The 20,891-nt window shown below is 41.8% G+C and overlaps 2 protein-coding genes across 4 annotated transcripts in view; both read left to right on the top strand.

Moving 5' to 3' along the window:
* Positions 1-4,358, top strand: part of LOC118361475 (nuclear receptor-binding protein 2-like) — an 84,746-nt gene extending 80,388 nt beyond the window's left edge. Inside the window, exons 16-17 of the mRNA XM_035741440.2 lie at positions 277-332; positions 433-4,358. Coding sequence (XP_035597333.1) covers positions 277-332; positions 433-513 — 137 coding nt within the window. The 3' untranslated portion in view covers positions 514-4,358. The remainder of the gene's footprint in view (positions 1-276; positions 333-432) is intronic.
* Positions 4,359-5,095: 737 nt separating this feature from the next.
* LOC118361473 (poly(U)-binding-splicing factor PUF60-like) overlaps positions 5,096-20,891 on the top strand; it is a 31,008-nt gene continuing 15,212 nt past the window's right edge. For 2 of the 3 annotated variants that reach the window (XM_035741439.2, XM_035741437.2), the window contains exons 1-7: positions 5,096-5,255; positions 11,024-11,119; positions 11,252-11,341; positions 11,919-11,969; positions 18,721-18,882; positions 19,047-19,139; positions 20,668-20,881. In XM_035741439.2, the coding sequence (XP_035597332.1) occupies positions 5,235-5,255; positions 11,024-11,119; positions 11,252-11,341; positions 11,919-11,969; positions 18,721-18,882; positions 19,047-19,139; positions 20,668-20,881 (727 nt within the window). In that variant the 5' untranslated portion in view covers positions 5,096-5,234. Of the gene's footprint in view, positions 5,256-10,656; positions 10,742-11,023; positions 11,120-11,251; positions 11,342-11,918; positions 11,970-18,720; positions 18,883-19,046; positions 19,140-20,667; positions 20,882-20,891 lie in introns of all 3 variants that reach the window. The other variant, XM_035741438.2, reaches the window with a different exon arrangement.

Raw genomic sequence — 20,891 nt, 5'->3', positions numbered from 1 at the left:
ATCAAATATCCACCACCATATTTTAACAGTAGGTATGGGGTTATTTTCTGCATAGGCATCCTTATTTTGGACACCAAACCCACCACTGGTGTGCTTGAACAAATAGCTCAATTTTCATGTCATCTGACCAGAGCACCGTTGCCAATACCATTTAGTAAACTCCAGGCGTTTACATTTGTTGGATGACATGAAAATAGAGCTCTTTGGCCATGCACACCAATAGTGTTTATTGCATACTGTTGTATGAGGCTCAACCATTTTGAATGAATCTTTCAGATGACAGCTCCAAAGACCTTGCCAATGAACTTGTTCACTACGCTTTCATAAGTGAGGTAGGTATTATTTTTGCGTAATGTTATTGCAAATGGCCTTAATCATTATAATCGATATCCTGTAATGATCTGACCGCTAACCCTGTGTAACCCCATGCAGGAGGACTGTGAGAAGCTGGCAGGGTTCCTTGAGGATGCGCTCACCAGACACAAGGGCAAAGCCTCTGGAACCACACAGTGAGAAGGGTCCGTTATGAAAATTGGCTCAGAGAGGGGCCTCATGCATTGACCACTCAAACAGAAAGAGAAAGGGGCCAGAAGGCAGGATCCCTCAGCCAGGATCAGAGGGGTCAGGTCCAGTGATGGTTTGAGGGATTGGGACTGGGGCTGATGATTGGTGGGATCATCCCATAGAGGGCTAGGATAGGCCAGGATTGAGAGGGACAGGAAGCATCTCTGGTTGGAAGACCCATAGACATCATGGCTACAGTGCATTCGGAACGTTTTTTTTAACGTTACAGCCTTATTCTAAAATTGATTTAAAAAAAAAACTAAAACCTACACACAATACCCCATAATAACAAAGTGAAAACAGGTTTAAAGAAATATTAGCATTAAAAATATTTATTTGTATTAAAAATAAAAAACAAAAAAGTATTCAGACCCTTTGAGATGAGACTCGAAATGGAGCTCAGGTGCATCAGGTGCATCCTGTTTCCATTGATCATCCTTGAGATTTTTCTACAACTTGATTAGAGTCCACCTGTGGTAAATTCAATTGTTTGGACATGATTTGTAAAGGCACATACCTGTTTATATAAGATCCCACAGTTGACAGTGCATGTCAGAGCAAAAACCAAACCATGAGGTCGAAGGAATTGTCTGTAGAGCTTTGAGACAGGATTGTGTCAGATCTGGGGAAGGATACTAAAATAAATTCTGCAGCATTGAAGGTCCCCAAGAACACAGTGGCCTCCATCATTCTTAAATGGAAGAAGTTTTGTACCACCAAGACTCTTCCTAAAACTGGCTACCCGGCCAAATTGTTCAATCGGGGGAGAAGGCCCTTAGTCAGGGAAGTCACCAAGAACCCGATGGTCACTTTGACAGAGCTCCAGAGTTCCTCTGGAGAACCTTCAGGATCGAGGTAAAGATGAACGGAGCAAAGTACAGAGATCCTTGATGAAAACCTGCTCCAGAGCACTCAGGACCTCAGACTGGGGTTACGGTTCACCTTCTAACAGGACAACAACCCTAAGCACATAGCCAAGACAACGCAGGAGTGGCTTCGGTCAAGTCTCTGAATGTCCTTGAGTGGCCCAGCCATAGCCCGGACTTGAACCCAATCGAACATCTCTGGAGAGACCTGAAAGTAGCTGTGCATCGACGCTCCCCATCCAATCTGACAGAGCTTGAGAGAATTTGCAGGGAAGAATGGGTGAAACTCCCCAAATACAGGTGTGCCAAGCTTGTAGCGTCATACCCAAAATACTCGAGGCTGTAATCGCTGCCAAAGGTGCTTCAGCAAAGTACTTAGTAAAGGGTCTGAATACTTATGTAAATGTTATATTTCAGTTTTTTTCCCCCATACATTTGCAAAAGATTCAAAAAACCTATTTTTACTTTGTCATTATGGGGTACTGTGTGTAGGTTGAGGGGGAGAAACTAATACATTTTATAATAAGGCTGTAACGTAAATAAAATGTGGGGGAAAATCAAGGGGTCTGAATACTCCCCAAATGCACTGTATGTTCAGCTATCCCACAATGCAGTGGAAGATTGATAATTACCCCTGCCTAAAAGGGATGTAATGCCTTAAAATGTCTTCATGACTTTGTTCCTCCATAATGTCACTACTGTTACTGTACTGCCAGTAGAGATATTTCCAATGATGGATGGACATAGTTAATTCGATACAAACAAATAAAACAGCTGTTTTCATGTTAATTTACAATACTTTAATTAATAGTTTATAACTCCAGAAATGTTCATTGTTTTTAGAAAATAATCTTAAAAAATAAGATTTTTTAAATTAAATGACTCCCTAGTTTTATAAGCCCCGGAAATACCTCCTGTAGAAATGTCTAGTGAGAGTAACTTTGATGACAAAGATGAGAACCGTCCAACATGCACTGGTAATGCTAAACATGCTAACACTTATTTATGTTTGCTTAGTTCTATGAACAGCATTGGCGTTGCACAGACCTCTTTTTCTGTTTAAGTTTTAATGGTGTATAATGGTCTTCAAACAAACTCGCAGTGCATTATACCAATCGTTTACTAGCCTGAATGACTCTCCATGCATTAGTAGTAATGAGCAATGAGATGATGCCTCTCTTTTAGTCTGTAGTGCTCTTAAGGGTTTTTCCTGTGAAAGTGTTCTGTAAGCCAAAGACTTGCAAAGTGCCTGTGATGGCAACCTACCGTGTACAAAACCCATAACACATTACACAGCAACATAAAGCGACTTCAGAATAAGATGGAAAAACTCCTCCAGACAGTCAACAATTCAGGCTATTGTGTTGATGTCAACAGAATGATATACTTTTATTTTCCTTTATTCTGAAAACCAGATTGTGAATGTGAAGAGGGGCCACAGCAGACATGTTTAAATACATTCTAGAAAAGGAATGGATTGCAGCTAAACACATAGAATGTGTACTTAATATAGTGAATATACTCCACTCCAATTGAGACATTTTAGAACAAGAATATAAATGGAGGGTTTTCATAAATAGTTCAGAAGAAATAAAGCCCATAATACAATTATTTGGGAGCAATCAGTTGCTGTTTTATTGAACGATACAGATATTGTATCTTAATTTGATCATTCTGTTGTCGCTGAGAATCTTCCTGCACCGCAGGAAATTCAAATGAGACTTGTGATTTACAAACATTCACTGAAAACCCGCAGTTATCTTTTTCTCTCGTTCGCTCAAATGCCAAAGCACCAGATTGAATGTCACAGTAGTACATGTATTCTAATGTACATCAACAACCGTAATTTTCAATAGCTTAATAACACAAGATGGATATTGGTCTCCACTACGACATACAAGTGTATTCGAAATGTAGCCATAGGCTACACCTAAACTATAGCCTATCAAAACTAATTTCATATTTCAAAAAATAAATACAAATTTGCTTAATGAAATCCTGCTGCAGGATTATTGTACTCCTTTGACAAAACTGGTCAAATTAAGATAACTACAGTACATAACACAAGAAAGCGTTATATGCTTATGTACAGTAGGTTGAAGCTGAATTCTGCGTTAATAAATGTGCTATTTAGCCTTTATGTCCACTGATCCCTAATCTCGGTTAACCCAGTAGACTCCACAAGAGATGAACAGATCCCCAATGCCTTTTAAAGAAAGCAAGAGTCAAGTAATAAGGGATTTTGGTCTAAGTGGATTTGGTAAATTATGGATGGCTTTAAGAAGTTGTATGTGTTTTTAGGGAGGAGAAAAAAAAACTTTTCTTAATCAATCTTGAACAATATATGTTCTTCAGTGTCTGCATCTGTTAATAATATTACATTTGTTTCTTATGCTATCTGTAAAGCTGTGGCCCCATTACAATTGCAGACCTGTATAATTTGCTCATTTCTCTTAAAATGTCCAGCCTTTTATCAGCTAGTCTCGAGGGAAACATTTCTGTGAGAAGAGTTATCGGTAGAATATTGTGTAGATAAATGTGTTTACCTTGAACAGAAGTGTGAATGCTTAGAGTGGTGCTACTGTCGCTCTTATCTGGTCTCATAATCTGCAATGCATGTATTAATAATAGCTGAAACTGTTCAGGCTTTGCTTTTCCAAGATTGCCTTAGTCATTGACTGACTCCAGGGGGGGACCTGCTCGAGACAAATGTATGCCCATTCATCCATCCGTCTTTTTCTGTAGTGATCATATTATTATTATTATTATATATTATTATTATATTATTATTATTATTATGATCACTTTCTCCTCAGTCTGGATTCTGTTGAATTTATGTTGGCTCTGTATAGTACTGGACGTGTTCTACTTATCCTTCTGTAAATTATTGTACTTCAATGAATGACAATAAAAAAATGTTTTGTCACACCATGGTGAGACTGTTTGAAGATTATTATTAGTCTTGGGGTCCTGACAAACATTTCAACTTTAAGACACAGATAAGAACCCCCCCAGTTCGAGGGGCCTGACAGCAGACAGACAGTGACCAGGGGGAGGTCACACAAGTGAAATAAGTTTTTTTGAAAGGGTCAATCTGTGATTGCTACGTCCATTTTTTTCTTTGAGAATATGACTTGCCTCATCAAATCAAAGTTTATTAGTCACGTGCACCGATTACAACAGGTGTAGAAATGCTTATTTACAGGCTCTAACCAACAGTGCAAAAAAGGTATTAGGTGAACAATAGGTGGGGGGCAGTGCCCCTATGACAATTATGGACCCCCTAAATGTGGAGTATGAAATCATTTTTACATAACTAATTTTTACTATGGATTTTTTAAATTTCTACATCCGTTATTAGACAGTGGCAACGATGATGATTATGAACATGGTATTTTGCCTGCTAATGTCTGCAATGCAGTGAAGAAAACGATGACAACAATAACATCTAATGTAACTGGCCCCAGCTCGGCCCACATTTACCAAAACGGGCGGTGTAGGGACTTATTGTTTGAATATGCACATTGCCCCTTTAACCTTTCCTGACTATGACAAACACATCTATGAATGTAAACCAATTGTATGGCTACATCAGCACTACAGTGTACTTTCAAGCACATGTCTACTTTAGTCAAATGGGCAAAATAACGACCAAATCAAACCTAGCAACCCTGAACTGTGCCTGAACTGACCTGAAATCAAGCTCTCGCGACGTTCTTTCGCCGGTCTCGGGTTTAGTGTTTGTCCTGCAAGTCTCGCGGTACTCGCAAACTGGTGGAGGGCCTATTCAAGTAGGTGTGCTTCATGGCGGTGACGGAGATTGCGGTAAATAACTTGCTAAATAAGTTAAATATGAACTCAGTTATTGTTGTCCCCGTCCTGTTTCTCAAATTGTTGTGAATCTACATATCTTGTAGCAATTATTGGTTTATTCCCGTGAACCACGTTTAATTCACAAAACCTGAATTTAGGCATGCGGCCTTTATCAACTACTAGCAAGCTAAGTTAGCTAACTACTGCGACAATTGGCTCTAGACTAATGCTTTCTAGCTAAAATAAATAAAGCAATTGCTAGCTCAATGGTAAAGATGTTAGTATGTTAGACTGCCTTGTTGGAATTACAATGCATGATTGAAAATAGTGATATGCTAGGTAGCTATGTTAAAGAAGACGCAACGACCAAGTTAGGTAGTTACGTTAGCTCGCCTCAACTATCCTAACGTTACTTACGATTGAGCTCCACCCACTCAAGTGTAGCAACTTAGCTATTCATTTAGCTAACAAGCAAGCGTATCACTTGCTTACGCTTCGCATTTTCTAGTAACTAGGGGTGTAACGATTCACCGAACCCACGGTTGGGTACGTACTATTGCGTTTTTGTTATCACGTTTCGGTACAGCGGGAAAATTAAATGCCATCCACAATGTTCCTGCCATTGTCTGTTGTGACAGGGTTGTTATGTGGGCCTCAGGTTTCCACTCTGATGCTGCGTTTGTAACTGTGGGAGGTGGGAATTTAACGTTACCAGTTGGATGCATTCATGTGATTTGAAATCGAGAATTGTCCATTGGCAAATGGTCAATTTGCCACCATAAACTAAAAGTACAACTTTCAAGATTGTAACCAATTTATAGAGTTCAAAAACCACATTGATAAATTGTTTTTTATAAATAATATTGCGTTGCATTTAATTACAGAAAATGCGGTTAGAGGCCATTTCGTTAGTAGGTGACAGAGGTCACCATGTGGGAGGTGGGTGCTCAGGATGATAGACACGTTTCCCAATAGGAATTAGTTGGAGGTCCATTCAAGTGGATTTTTCCCAATTGTATGTGGTAAATTCCCACTTCCATCTTCGAGAACGCACCATGACTGCTCCCTTCAGTGCCAGATGCGTGACGCATAAACAGCTTGTGTCTGTAGCAAGGTACATCTACCACTCTGGGTTGATGGGTAAAAGGGGTATCTGTAGCAAGGTACATCTACCACTCTGGGTTGATGGGTAAAGGGGTATCTGTAGCAAGGTACATCTACCACTCTGGGTTGATGGGTAAAGGGGTGTCTATACTCTGGGGTAATGCGATGGGAAAGGGGCTATCAATGTTTAGTATGCGGCAGGGCTTGATATGAACTTTTTTAGCCTTTTGTTCTTGGGACAAGACAGATTTTTTTACTTGTCCGAAAGCTTAAGCCACTTGTTCCAACAACAAAAAAGGACCATAACACCATCAGCCAAAGGGGTGACTGAAAATTGGTGAAGTGCAAATGAGAGGTCTGAAATAATTTTCGGGGCTTTTCCATACATAGATGATGTTATCGCCCCCCCCAAGCGGCCATGTAATGGCCCGCTACGCATTTGGCTGGCGTGCTACGACGAGGGACGAGAGGCATTATGATATTGGCAAAATATATTTAGCGGAGCCAAACATTTTCAAATAGCCTATTCCACTCTGGTGGAGTTGTGGCACGAAAGAGATGCCTAGGCTACTGTACATATCTGGCTCTGTGTGTAACGGCGCGAGTGAACACCGTCACAGAGCCTTCCTGGCTGTGCGTCTTGTGATGGGTTGAAAATCATAATGGGCTGTAGCGCGACTGCTGTCCTCAGAACTGGATAATTATAAACTGATTTGCATTTTTTCACCATCCTCCTCTCTTATTCGCCTAGGCTACTATATGCATTGTAGGTAGGTTGCACATTGCTAGAATAATATGGTATTAGGCCTAGGCCAACTACGCAGTTCATTCATAAGCTTTCCTCAGCTGTAGTCTAAGTTCTTTAGACTCATTACATTTTTCAATCTTGGTATTTTGCTCAATTTCACCTCTTGAGGGTTAAAATATTTGTGCATGAGAATAGCATAGACTCCTACTTATATAGTTATTCCCATTTAAAAGTTGCAACTTTAGAAACAACACTTTATTAGAATAATTTGGAAAGCCCGAGTGGTGCAGCGGTCTAAGGCACTGCAGTGCTTGAGACCTCACTAGAGACCTGGGTTCGATCCCGGGTTGTGTCAACCACCCGTGACCGGGAGTCCCATAGGGCAGCACACAATTGGCCCAGTGTCGCCCGTGTTCGGGAAGGGTTTGGTTGAGGGGGCTTTTTGCCTTGGCTCATTACACTCTGGCGACTCCTTGTGGCGGGCCGGGCACCTGCAGGCCGACTCTGATCTTCAGTTGAATGGTGTTTCCTCCTGCACATTGCCAGCTGGCTTCCCGGTTAAGCGTGCAGGTGTTAAGCATGGTTTGGCGGGTTGTGTTTTGGAGGACGCATGACCCGACCTTCGCCTCACGCAGCCTTACAATGTATTAAAAATCAAAACATATAGCCCCACGTTTGTAGAACAACTAAAGTTACATTAATAACTCTAAATTAAGCATATGGGACTACCTATTTCTTTGTTAAACGCTCAACACAGAATAGCCGCATGTGTGCACTAACTCTAATCGTTTGGAGAAAATATCCTTTCTATTTCATTCAGCTTCGTTCAATTAGATTCTTTATTCTATAAAATAATGCCACAGAATTATAACCAAATCTTGTCAGCTAAATGAATTAGTGTAGCCCACAGGCATATTGCATTAACCAGATCAAGACCTAACAGTATGTATGCTATTCTGTTTTTCTGAAAAAGACTACATTTTCTTCATATATTTCTTTAGAACTGTCTAAAATAAAGAATGGATTTATTGTGAATGTAGGCTATATTACATGGATTTAAAATGTAGATGATCCAAATGTCTGCATCGGTGGCTTGTAGGTGTGGAAGCCAGGATAGACTAAATGTGTTAATTAACGGTCAATTACTGTGAGACCAACCGTTATTTGCTTGACAATCACCGGTTAACAAAATCAAAGCCCTAACTGTGGTGGTCGTAGAGCAAAACAGAGAGCACCATCGTGTTTGTGAGAGTCTCATCTTTCCATAGTCATAATAGTTTGTAGGCCAAACCGTTCGGACACTACAGACGATTTTGTGAGAAGACCGATTTACTTAGAATGGCAACCATGCCCTGCTGTGTGCTGCCTGAAACAATTGTGATCGGAGTAATTGTTTGATATTGTTTTTACTTTTTACGAATGGACAACTGAAATATTTTGTGGTTGTCTGACTTTTTAAAAACTTAACCCCAGACAAGCCTTAATGTCGAGCCCTGAAGCGCAACACGGTGCATTGGAAAATGTATTGAAAGCTTGCTTATATTATATTGGGGCGGCAGGGTAGCCTAGTGGTTAGAGCGTTGGACTAGTGGTTAGAGCGTTGAAAATAAGAATTTGTTCTTAACTGACTTGCCTAGTTAGCCTATTAAATTGATGGAAATACATTTGACTGGTCATGCTTATCAGTGTATGAGTTAATTTGCATAATTGAGTGGAATTGAATTAGTGTGTGTGTGCAGTATATTCGTTATGCATCTTATTTATCTCGTGTACAGTATACAGAGCCTTTGAGCAGAAAATCTGTCAGACAGCGTGAGAGTGCCTGCTACAGCATCTCAAACAGCAAACTCATAGTTGACAGAACGCAGGCTTCATCAGCTCGTCATACCACTTTGTAATGAGCTGGAGGCATTATGCATTTTGAAAACATATAGTTAATTGTTTGAAACCTGAGCGTTTTACTACATATTATGAGGCATGTCTTACCTTGCTTCAAAGTAGCCTAGACCAAAGTCAGACCATATCCGTGGAGGCAATTGTTTTATATCAACTTTCTTTCATTGTCATTGTCCAAGGCGTCATATTAGCATCCCATGCTAGTTGTTGCATATTAGATCTCTCTTTCTAAATTTCTAACAGATATTTTCATCTGTTACATGAAACTGCTCGCATGTGTGGCGCGCTTTTGACAAGTGTTTTCCCGCTAATTGCATTGTGGAACAAACATTTGCACGTAGCCTACTGCGTATTGCTGCGCTTATAATGTGAAGAAATGATAGTTTATCAACATTTTAGGCTAAATATTCTGATTTGTTGCATCAGACTCATTGCGTTTTAAAGTTTTGCTTTATGTAGCCTAGGCCTGCTAGTTGTAGGAGTTTGGGATCTAGTGTCCCTCTGCTGTCCCAGTCGGTTTGGAATAGGCTATTTCTTTCTCAACAAGCTGTAGATAAGTAAGGAAACTTCTCTACTATGGGGGATAGTAGATTGACATAGGCTAGTGATTTTGCTGTTCGTTTACTTGACTTGTTGGCTGAGAAAAAGTACATGCGGATAATTAGGTAAGAAGGACCGCATCTTCGACTTGCATGTTCTGTTAATATGAATTACCATAATCTAAATATGATTTCTGTTATTCTAAGCACCGTGGGTGGACTCCCTAATCAGGTTACTTACCCAATGCATATGGGTTCTGGTAAATTTCTCAAATGTCCGATAAATTCAAAAGTCACATTTTCTGAACCGAATCATTGTTTATTAACATGGTGCTGAAACCCCCTATTCTCAACCATGGAGAATGGGCGCATATCCGCGGCTATAAACTAAAAACAATAAACATAGCTTACTTATCGCTCGTGCAATTTATTTTGGAGGTGTGCTTGGGTTGCATGAAGGTCTGCTTGGATGCAGAAGGGAGGGGATGTGGTGTTTCTTTGCATTTCTTTCTTGTACCGGTATACGGGGATGATATCAGCCTAAATGTGTCAACAGCTGCATAGGCTATTCTCATTGAGTGTGGCGACATACGGTTAAAGTTTTGTCCAACTCTCCTTCCATCGGTGATGGAATCTACTGGGAAGCCAACATTTAACCAAATCTGGGATTTAAACCATGATGTAGGATCCTCCAATTCTGGTTTATCGACCACACACACGCCATCGTACAGAACTAGTTCCCAGCTGCGCCTCACAAAAGGACAGTTTGAAATGCAGCAATTAAGATTTGAATTGAGATTATATAGCCTGCAAATGTTGTTGTTTTTTAGCTCAGATTTACTCAAGGCATATTTTTTTAACATTTTGTAAATATATACATTTTTTAAGTATTTATTTGGGTTCACAGTGCGGGACGAACCGAGTTACCTGAAAGGTTCAGTACGAATACGTGTACCGTTACACCCCTACTAGTAACTAACTAGCTACATAGCGATCTAGTTTGCAAGTTAGCTAAGTTTGTATGAAATTAGCTAGCTTAGTTCATACTTGGTGCAAATAAAGGTTTCCAAGCTTACCGCCTTGCAGCTGCTATCATGTTAGTCTGAAGGCATTTTCTCTCTCTCAGACTTTTTTGAATTGTTAAGGCTTCCCATTCACTCTTCCCCCTGGGTTATCCTGCCTCTGAGGTCCCAGCGTTTAGCAGGTTGTAGGTAAGGAGCTCTTCTCTATGCACGCTTGTCTTGAGCGTCCCAATCACTGATGACTGGTCTTTGATATTGAGATTCTGACCCCCCCCAGTACGAAATATGCACTGTGACGATTCCCAATCTGTACATAAATTATCCTTATTATGATCATAGTAGAAGAGAGATGTAGCCTACCAAATTTGCAGTGCTCAGCAAGTGTCATTCATTTCTCCAATTAATAAGTGTTCATGTCTCCTGAGGATGCTCATATGCATATTAATGTTTTTCACTGCTGTGGTTCTTCAGGGAGGGACAGCTCTGATGATGGAGAATGGACAGGGCACAGGCGCGAAGCTTGGCCTGCCGCCTCTCACCCCAGAGCAGCAGGAGGCACTACAAAGAGTGAGCCTACTTATTACATGTACATGACTAAATACAGGTGTATACGTAATGTCTTTCCATTAGTCAGTTTGCCTGCGCTTGCATTATTCTCTCGCGTTTCCTTTTCTTTCATGCTGAATGACTTTTCTTCAGGCAAAGAAGTATGCGATGGAGCAGAGCATTAAGAGTGCCTTAGTGAAGCAGACCATTGCTCATCAGCAACAACAGCTTACCAACTTACAGGTGAGACTTGCAGAACTCTGCAACTTAACTCTACGTGTCGTTGACCATATGTTCTTATCTCTTAACGCCAACCACTCAATTAAATGCTCATATCTAAGAGTAACTTGGACCATTAGCAAGATTGTTACATAGATAATCAATATGACTATCTGCCCTGGGAGCTTTGTAGGTATGAAACATTACTTTATTGTTTAGTAGCACAAAACATAGCAGCACAGCTTATAAAGTATGTTTGTCTGCTTACGATGATAGGGTGGGTATATTTGTCCTCTTGTTTCTGCCTCTTTTTTTTCAGCTAGAGAAGATCAGCATGAAGACTTTGTTAAACATGTTGAATGCTTTGCACTTGTTTTCACATAGGGGTTTTGATTGTGGGGTGATGTTGTGAAATGATTTTGGGGAAGATTTGAAGTGGGTGGCAGAGGGAAAGTCAAATCAGTCCTGAAAGCTTTTTATGGGGAGTGTGTAATGTCACTAAAAGCTGATGTATAGCAAAGGAACAACATTTGAAAAAGCAAAGCTTAAATATATATCTAACCTACTTTTCAGTACCCTTTTCATCTTTACTGTCTTTCAGATGGCAGCAGTGACAATGGGCTTTGGAGATCCTCTCTCACCTTTACAATCGGTCAATAGATTATTACACTTTTTTCTCTGTGCGCTATCATGATACAAAGGACTGTTACCCTTTTTTGATCGGCCACTCTGGGCTCCATCCTAGCCATTGCAGCTGACCAAATAACTAATATTTTAAAAGAAGACATGTTTATAAATATTATAATTATGAGGGACAAGTTCTTATACGATGTGCTGAGTCTGCTTAATTCAGTCTGGTTAAAGCTGCAAAATGTAACTTTTTGGGCGAAACATTCATATATATATATATGTGTGTGTGTGAGTTATACATCTGTCATTCTCATTGAAAGCAAGTCTAAGAAGCGGTAGATCTGTTCTATGTGCACTATTTCTATGCTTCCCATTCTTAAGTTTAGTTTTAGCATATTTTACTTTCAGTTTTGTACACCAGCTTCAAACAACTGAAAATATAATATTTTTGGTTATTGAAAATACACTGCTCAAAAGAATAAAGGGAACACTAAAATAACACATCCAAGATCTGAATGAATGAAATATTCTTATTAAATACTTTTTTCTTTACATAGTTGAATGTACTGACAACAAAATCACACAAAATTATCAATGGAAATCAAATTTATCAACCCATGGAGGTCTGGATTTGGAGTCACACTCAAAATGAAAGTGGAGAACCACACTACAGGCTGATCCAACTTTGATGTAATGTCCTTAAAACAAGTCAAAATGAGGCTCAGTAGTGTGTGTGGCCTCCACGTGCCTGTATGACCTCCCTACAACACCTGGGCATGCTCCTGATGAGGTGGCGGATGGTCTCCTGAGGGATCTCCTCCCAGACCTGGACTAAAGCATCCACCAACTCTTGGACAGACTGTGGTGCAACGTGGCGTTGGTGGATGGAGCGAGGCATGATGTCCCAGATGTGCTCAATTGGATTCAGGTCTGTGGAACGGGCGGGCCAGTCCATAGCATCAATGCCTTCCTCTTGCAGGAATTGCTGACAAACTCCAGCCACATGAGGTCTAGCATTGTCTTGCATTAGGAGGAACCCAGGGCCAACCGCACCAGCATATGGTCTCACAAGGGGTCTGAGGATCTCATCTCGGTACCTAATGGCAGTCAGGCTACCTCTGGCGAGCACATGGAGGGCTGTGCGGCCCCCCAAAGAAATGCCACCCCACACCATGACTGACCCACCGCCAAACCGATCATGCTGGAGGATGTTGCAGGCAGCAGAACGTTCTCCACAGCGTCTCCAGACTGTCACGTCTGTCACGTGCTCAGTGTGAACCTGCTTTCATCTGTGAAGAGCACAGGGCACCAGTGGCGAATTTGCCAATCTTGGTATTTTCTGGCAAATGCCAAACGTCCTGCACGGTGTTGGGCTGTAAGCACAACCCCCACCTGTGGACGTTGGGCGTCGGTCTGTTTCTGACCGTTTGAGCAGACACATGCACATTTGTGGCCTGCTGGAGGTCATTTTGCAGGGCTCTGGCAGTGCTCCTCCTGCTCCTTGCACAAAGGCGGAGGTAGCGGTCCTGCTGCTGGGTTGTTGCCCTCCTACGGCCTCCTCCGCGTCTCCTGATGTACTGGCCTGTCTCCTGGTAGCGCCTCCATGCTCTGGACACTACGCTGACAGACACAGCAAACCTTCTTGCCACAGCTCGCATTGATGTCCCATCCTGGATGAGCTTCACTACCTGAGCCACTTGTGTGGGTTGTAGACTCTGTCTCATGCTACCACTAGAGTGAAAGCACCGCCAGCATTCAAAAGTGACCAAAACATCAGCCAGGAAGCATAGGAACTGAGAAGTTGTCTGTGGTCACCACCTGCAGAACCACTCCTTTATTGGGGGTGTCTTGCTAATTTCCTATAATTTCCACCGGTTGTCTATTCCATTTGCACAACAGCATGGGACATTTATTTTCAATCAGTGTTGCTTCCAAAGTGGACAGTTTGATTTCACAGAAGTGTGATTGACTTGGAGTTACATTCTGTTGTTTAAGTGTTCCCTTTATTTTTTGAGCAGTGTGCCCTTCGACCATCACTCATCCATATATTTATACAGTGCCTTGCGAAAGTATTCGGCCCCCTTGAACTTTGCGACCTTTTGCCACATTTCAGGCTTCAGACATAAAGATATAAAACTGTATTTTTTTGTGAAGAATCAACAACAAGTGGGACACAATCATGAAGTGGAACGACATTTATTGGATATTTCAAACTTTTTTAACAAATCAAAAACTGACAAATTGGGCGTGCAAAATTATTCAGCCCCTTTACTTTCAGTGCTGCAAACTCTCCAGAAGTTCAGTGAGGATCTCTGAATGATCCAATGTTGACCTAAATGACTAATGATGATAAATACAATCCACCTGTGTGTAATCAAGTCTCCGTATTAATGCACCTGCACTGTGATAGTCTCAGAGGTCCGTTAAAAGCGCAGAGAGCATCATGAACAACAAGGAACACACCAGGCAGGTCCGAGATACTGTATATTGCACAAATCTGGCCTTTATGGAATAGTGGCAAGAAGAAAGCCATTTCTTAAAGATATCCATAAAAAGTGTTGTTTAAAGTTTGCCACACGCCACCTGGGAGACACACCAAACATGTGGAAGAAGGTGCTCTGGTCAGATGAAACCAAAATTGAACTTTTTGGCAACAATGCAAAACGTTATGTTTGGCGTAAAAGCAACACAGCTCATCACCCTGAACACACCATCCCCACTGTCAAACATGTTGGTGGCAGCATCATGGTTTGGGCCTGCTTTTCTTCAGCAGGGACAGGAAAGATGGTTAAAATTGATGGGAAGATGGATGGAGCCAAATACAGGACCATTCTGGAAGAAAACCTGATGGAGTCTGCAAAAGACCTGAGACTGGGACGGAGATTTGTCTTCCAACAAGACAATGATCCAAAACATAAAGCAAAATCTACAATGGAATGGTTCAAAAATAAACATATCCAGGTGTTAGAATGGCCAAGTCAAAGTCCAGACCTGAATCCAATCGAGAATCTGTGGAAAGAACTGAAAAATGCTGTTCACAAATGCTCTCCATCCAACCTCACTGAGCTCGAGCTGTTTTGCAAGGTGGAATGGGGAAAAAAATTCAGTCTCTCGATGGGCAAAACTGATAGAGACATACCCCAAGTGACTTACAGCTGTAATCGCAGCAAAAGGTGGCGCTACAAAGTATTAACTTAAGGGGGCTGAATAATTTTGCACGCCCAATTTTTCAGTTTTTGGTTTGTTAAAAAAGTTTGAAATATCCAATAAATGTCGTTCCACTTCATGATTGTGTCCCACTTGTTGTTGATTCTTCACAAAAAAATACAGTTTTATATCTTTGTTTGAAGCCTGGAATGTGGCAAAAGGTCGCAAAGTTCAAGGGGGCTGAATACTTTCGCAAGGCACTGTATTTCACAGCGGTTTAATGGTGCAACGATTCTCTACTCTTTACATTGCTTGTTTTCTCTCACAAACTGAAATTTAGGCAAACTTTTTGAATTTTTGCAACCAGGAAATGGCAGATAGAGTTCTGCATACTACACCTTTAATGCCCTGCCCACTGCACCATTTCAGAAGAAATGCCCTGAAGTACTTCCACTAGTGGCAACAGCTGTTAGTCAATGTTTTTTAAACTGAAAGAGATTCATAATGGAAATTTGGGATTTGTTTTGAATTCATACACACTGCATGGTGAAAAGTATGAGGGGACCCCTTCAAATTACTGGGTTTGGCTATTTCATCCACACCCGTTGCTGACAGGTGTATAAAACTGAGCTCACAGCCATGCAATCTCCATATACAAACATTGGCAGTAGAATGGCCAATACTGAAGAGCTCAGTGACTTTCAATGTGGCACCGTCATAGGATGCCACCTTTACAACAATTTCTGCCCTGCTAGAGTTTCCCCGGTCAACTGTAAGTGCTGTTATTGTGAAGTGGAAACGTCTAGGAGCAACAACAGCTCAGCTGCGAAGTGGTAGGCCACACAAGCTCAGAAAATGGGACCTCTGAGTGCTGAAGCGAGTAAAAATGTCTGTCCTCAGTTGCAATACTCACTACCGAGTTCCAAACTGCATCTGGAAACAATGTCCGCACAAGAACTGTTTGTCGGGAGTGACATTGAAATGGGTTTCCATGGTCAAGCAGCCGCACACAAGCCTAAGATCACCATGAGCAATTCCAAGCGTCAGCTGGAGTGGTGTAAAGCTCGCCGTCATTGGACTCTGGAGCCATTCGTGTTTCACCATCTGGCAGTCCTATGAACAAATTTGGGTTTGACGGATGCCAGGGGAACATTATCTGCATAGTGCCAACTGTAAAGTTTGGTGGAGGGATAATGTTCTGGGGCTGTTTCTTGTGGTTCGGGCTAGTCCCCTTAAATCCAGTGAATGGAAATATTAACGCTATAGTGTACATTGACATTCTACACGATTCTGTGCTTCCAACTTTGTGGCAACATCGGTGTGGAAGAACTTGACTGGCCTGCACAGAGCCCTGACCTCAACCGCATCAAACACCTTTGGGACGAATTGGAACGCGAGCCTGGCCTCACCAATGTTCTTGTGGTTGAATGAAGCAAGTCCCTGCAGCAATGTTCTAACGTCTAGTGGAAAGTCTTCCCAGAAGAGTGGAGGCTGTTATAGCAACAAAGGGGGGGACCAACTCCATATTAATGCCCATGATTTTGGAATGAGATGTTTGACAAGCAGGTGTCCACATACTTTTGGCAATGTAGTGTATTTGAGGACAATACAAACCTTTTATTAGGGGATTTTTACCAGAACATTTATTATGGCTTTTTGCTCTATAGCCTGAAATCGCTATGCAAATGTGGTTTTGAATATCAATGCAGGGAAGTTCATGTCTTCTTTATAAATATGATGTTACTTTGCATTGATTGACACTGAGAAAGCCAGCTTTGGTGTGGGGCTAAAGAGGGTTAGCAGTCTCTTTCAATAACTTAAATGAGAGACCTTCTCAAACCGGAATCCCTTTTTGGCAATCTCAAATTTTATGTTGTAAAATAGGAAATCACTTTTCTCTTATGCAATAGATTAGGCTGTTACTAGTTCGCCTAGTTCGCCTGTGGGTGATAACGCAGCTATGCTTGAGTAAAAGGAACCAGTAAACTGCTTTCAGTGGTTACCCATCCCTCCCTCCCCTTAGAGACGTAAGTGTGAAATGCTTTCCTCAGGCTTTTTATCTTTGTATGGATGCTTTTCAACTGATATACAGTGTTGTGAAAAAGTATTTGCCCCCTTTCTAATTTTCTCTACTTTTGCATATTTTTGATACTGAATGTTATCAGATCTTCAACCAAAACCTAATATTAGATAAAGGGTTCCTGAGTGAACAAATAACACAACAATGACATATTTCATAAACAAAGTATTTGTAGACTCAGGTTCCCTTTATCTAATATTAGGTTTTGGTTGAACATCTGATAACAGTTCAGTATCAAAAATATGCAAAAAGAAAGAAAATCAGGAAGGGTGCAAATACTTTTTCATGGCACTGTAGGTGTTGATTTAGTTTGTTGTCCATATTGAAATGTCATCTCATATACAACCCTGGACTACAGGTCAGTTTCAAGGGCTAAATGTTAGCGAGGGGCATATGCATGTCCATCACCACTTTTGCTTTCACGCATATAAATACAGTAATGATACAGATTTTTAAAAGTTATATAGCTGTATCTGCATTTACCAAATTGTTTATCTTGTTATATACTGAACAAAAATATAAACGCAACATGTAAAGTGTTGGTCCCATGTTTCATGAGCTAAAATAAAATATCCTAGAAATGCACAAAAAAGCTTATTTCTTTCAAATGTTGTTTATTTCCATGTTAGTGAGCATTTCTTCTTTGCTAAAATAATCGATCCACCTGACAGGTGAAGCTTATTTAAAATGCATGATCATTACACAGGTGCACCTTGTGTTGGACACAATAAAAGGTCACTCTAAAATGTGCAGTTTTGCCACACAACACAATGCCACAGATGTCTCAAGTTTTGAGGGAGCTTGCAATTGGCATGCTTTTACTGCAGGAATGTCCACCAGAGCTGTTGCCAGACAATTGAATGATCATTTCTCTACCAGAAGCTGTCTCCAACGTCATTTTAGAGAATTTGGCAGTACGTCCAACCTGCCTCAAAACCGCAGACCACGTGCCCAGGACCCCCACATCCGGCATCTTCACCTGTGGGATTGGATTGTCTGAGACCAGCCACCCGGCCAACTGATAAAACAGGAGTATTTCTGGAAAAACTCACTCTGATTGGGTGGGCCTGGCTCCCTGGTGGTTGGGCCTGGCTTCCAAGTGGGTGGGCCTATGCCATTCCATGCCCACCCAAGGCTGTGCCCCTGCCCAGTCATGTGAAATCCCTAGATTAGGGCCTAATGAATTCAATCAAATTGACTGATATTCTTATATGAACTGTAACTCGGTAAAATCGTTGAAATGGTTGCATGTTGCGTTTTATATTTTTGTTCAGTCGAGATAGCAATAGTCACAAATCCATTTTTCAGGACTCTTTATTTTGCATATGCCCAGATTGAATCCATCCCTGACATTGGCCTGTATGTCTATTGTTGGGAAAAGCAAACACAATAGAGAATTAAAAATATTCCCAGTGATTTACATAATGAGACCTCAATGTAAAAAATAAAATACAGTTTATCCAAACACATCTAGATTTGATTTTGTGTGTTCTTTCTTTCTTTGGCCCCTTAAGCATCATGGTGTGTTTTTCTCCATGGTTACCAGGTGGCGGCTCAGCGGCAGCGTGCTCTAGCCATCATGTGCCGGGTGTATGTGGGCTCCATATACTATGAGCTCGGGGAGGACACCATCAGACAGGCCTTTGCCCCCTTCGGCCCCATCAAGAGCATTGACATGTCATGGGACTCAGTTACAATGAAGCACAAGGTCAGTTTATAGAGCATGCTCAAACTACATCGCCACACAGAATTGCAATAGGATTAGAATTAGAACGGCATTAATCATATGAATGAAACTTTTGATTCACAACTGGAGAATTTGGCATGCTCGTGTTTGTAACTGTCTCATGGGTCTATTGTCTGTGCGTGCAGGGCTTTGCCTTTGTGGAGTATGAGATCCCGGAGGCTGCACAGCTGGCTCTGGAGCAGATGAACTCGGTCATGCTCGGGGGCAGGAACATCAAGGTGAGTGACCTGGAGAGGCAGCCTGTCCTGCGCAGTGGAAGTGGACCTCTCAGAACCCCCCCTCTATACCCCTGGAACGAGCGGTGCTCCTGCTATCATCTTTTTAATCTTTTCTATCGAAGATGCATGGAGACAGTTCGGACATCCCCTTTTCTCATTTCTCTCCTTGTGTGTAACTGAACTATTTCTAGGTGAATCACTAATTGGTAGTATCTCTAATTCTGTGTATTTAAAGCCACTCATTTCATTTTCTTTCTTTGCTTGTATGTGTGTATATTCATTTAAAGGTGTGTGTGTCGTTGCATGTGTGTGCGCACATGTTTGTGTGTGCGCGGGTGTGTGTTTTTGTGAACGTATGCTCTGTCATCTGCTTCCATGATGTCATCACCACATTGTTTTAGTGACCAGTTCCTCTAGGATACCCGGGCAGCGTGTGATGATGCGTTGCTCTGTGTCCGAGATGTGCTGATGATGGGCTGCGCCTGGTTGGTGTTGCTTGGCCGCCCCACCTGGAGCACAGATCATATACTACATAGCCGCTCAAAGAGACGCTTCAGACACTAACCTATAGATGACAGTTGTTAGAGGAGATGCCTCTGAGACATGTCGGTTCCTGACAGTGTAGTGCCAGCCACGGGTCTTTAATTTATAGCTATTTCCACTAGTTGATCGTCAGCTGCAGCTCCGGCTTAAGGCAATCTGAACAGGCCTTTCTTTTAGTGTTGGTCAAACATGCCTGAGTGAGTGAACAAGTCATAGTAGCAGCTTTTACAGTATAATTATCTTCATGAATTTCAGATAGGCTATACTTTTCTTTTAGTTTCTTGATTTCTATTGTACGTTTCAGTTGATGATTTTGAAGTGATTAAGTTGTTGATATGTTATGGTCTAGAAAGAGTGAGAGTTAAAGAAAATAGTGTGTCGATAGAAGACATTGTCTCTAGACTAGTGCAGGTTGTCACATTTCATATCACTCTTATTACCTTAGCCCTGGTGGACAGATGCAGGTTAGCACTACTAGTGTGAACTTGGCTAAGAATACATTAGGCGGCAATTACAAAGAGGAAGCGGCTCCTTTAGATCTCTAATAGAGCATTTCCATACAGGATTGACCCCAAAGGCTCAGACTTTTCTGTTTACGTCTATGTGGGCTGGCACCCATGTCTTACCGGGCCATGGCTCCGGCGGGCCTGCTCTCACTTGAGGCCAAAGCCAGGCCACTGGTACTTTTCAGCTGGCATTTGCATAACAATGGCTAACTTTAGCAACTTCTCACAAAGCAACCGTTTTGATAATGCAGAGGTTGTTAATTCTGCTCTTCACATGCTTCACTGTTAGCCCAGATTCCCTAGTATAACATAAGTGAGTATACACTCGTGTAACACTGGTGTTACAGTTTGAAAAGCAGTGTAATTGCGTTGTCCTGAGTTGAAGGTGTTAAGTGGTTTTGGAGCTCGGGGTGTTGCGTTGCTTGGTCAGTGGCTGTGACACCCCACTCATTGGCCCTGTGCTGGTATCTGTGCTGTAGGTGGGGCGGCCAGGTAACATTGGTCAGGCGCAACCCATCATCGACCAGCTGGCAGAGGAGGCACGCGCCTACAACCGGATCTACGTTGCCTCCGTCCACCCCGACCTCTCAGACGAGGACATCAAGAGCGTCTTTGAGGCCTTCGGGAGGATCAAGTCCTGCACGTTAGCCAGGGACCCCACCACAGGAAGACACAAGAGCTTTGGCTTCGTCGGTGAGCAGAG

Source organism: Oncorhynchus keta, chromosome 28, assembly GCF_023373465.1.
Source record: "Oncorhynchus keta strain PuntledgeMale-10-30-2019 chromosome 28, Oket_V2, whole genome shotgun sequence".
Classification (NCBI taxonomy): Eukaryota; Metazoa; Chordata; class Actinopteri; order Salmoniformes; family Salmonidae; genus Oncorhynchus; species Oncorhynchus keta.
Note: the sequence above shows the minus strand (reverse complement) of the source record. Positions and strands in the feature narration are given on the sequence as shown.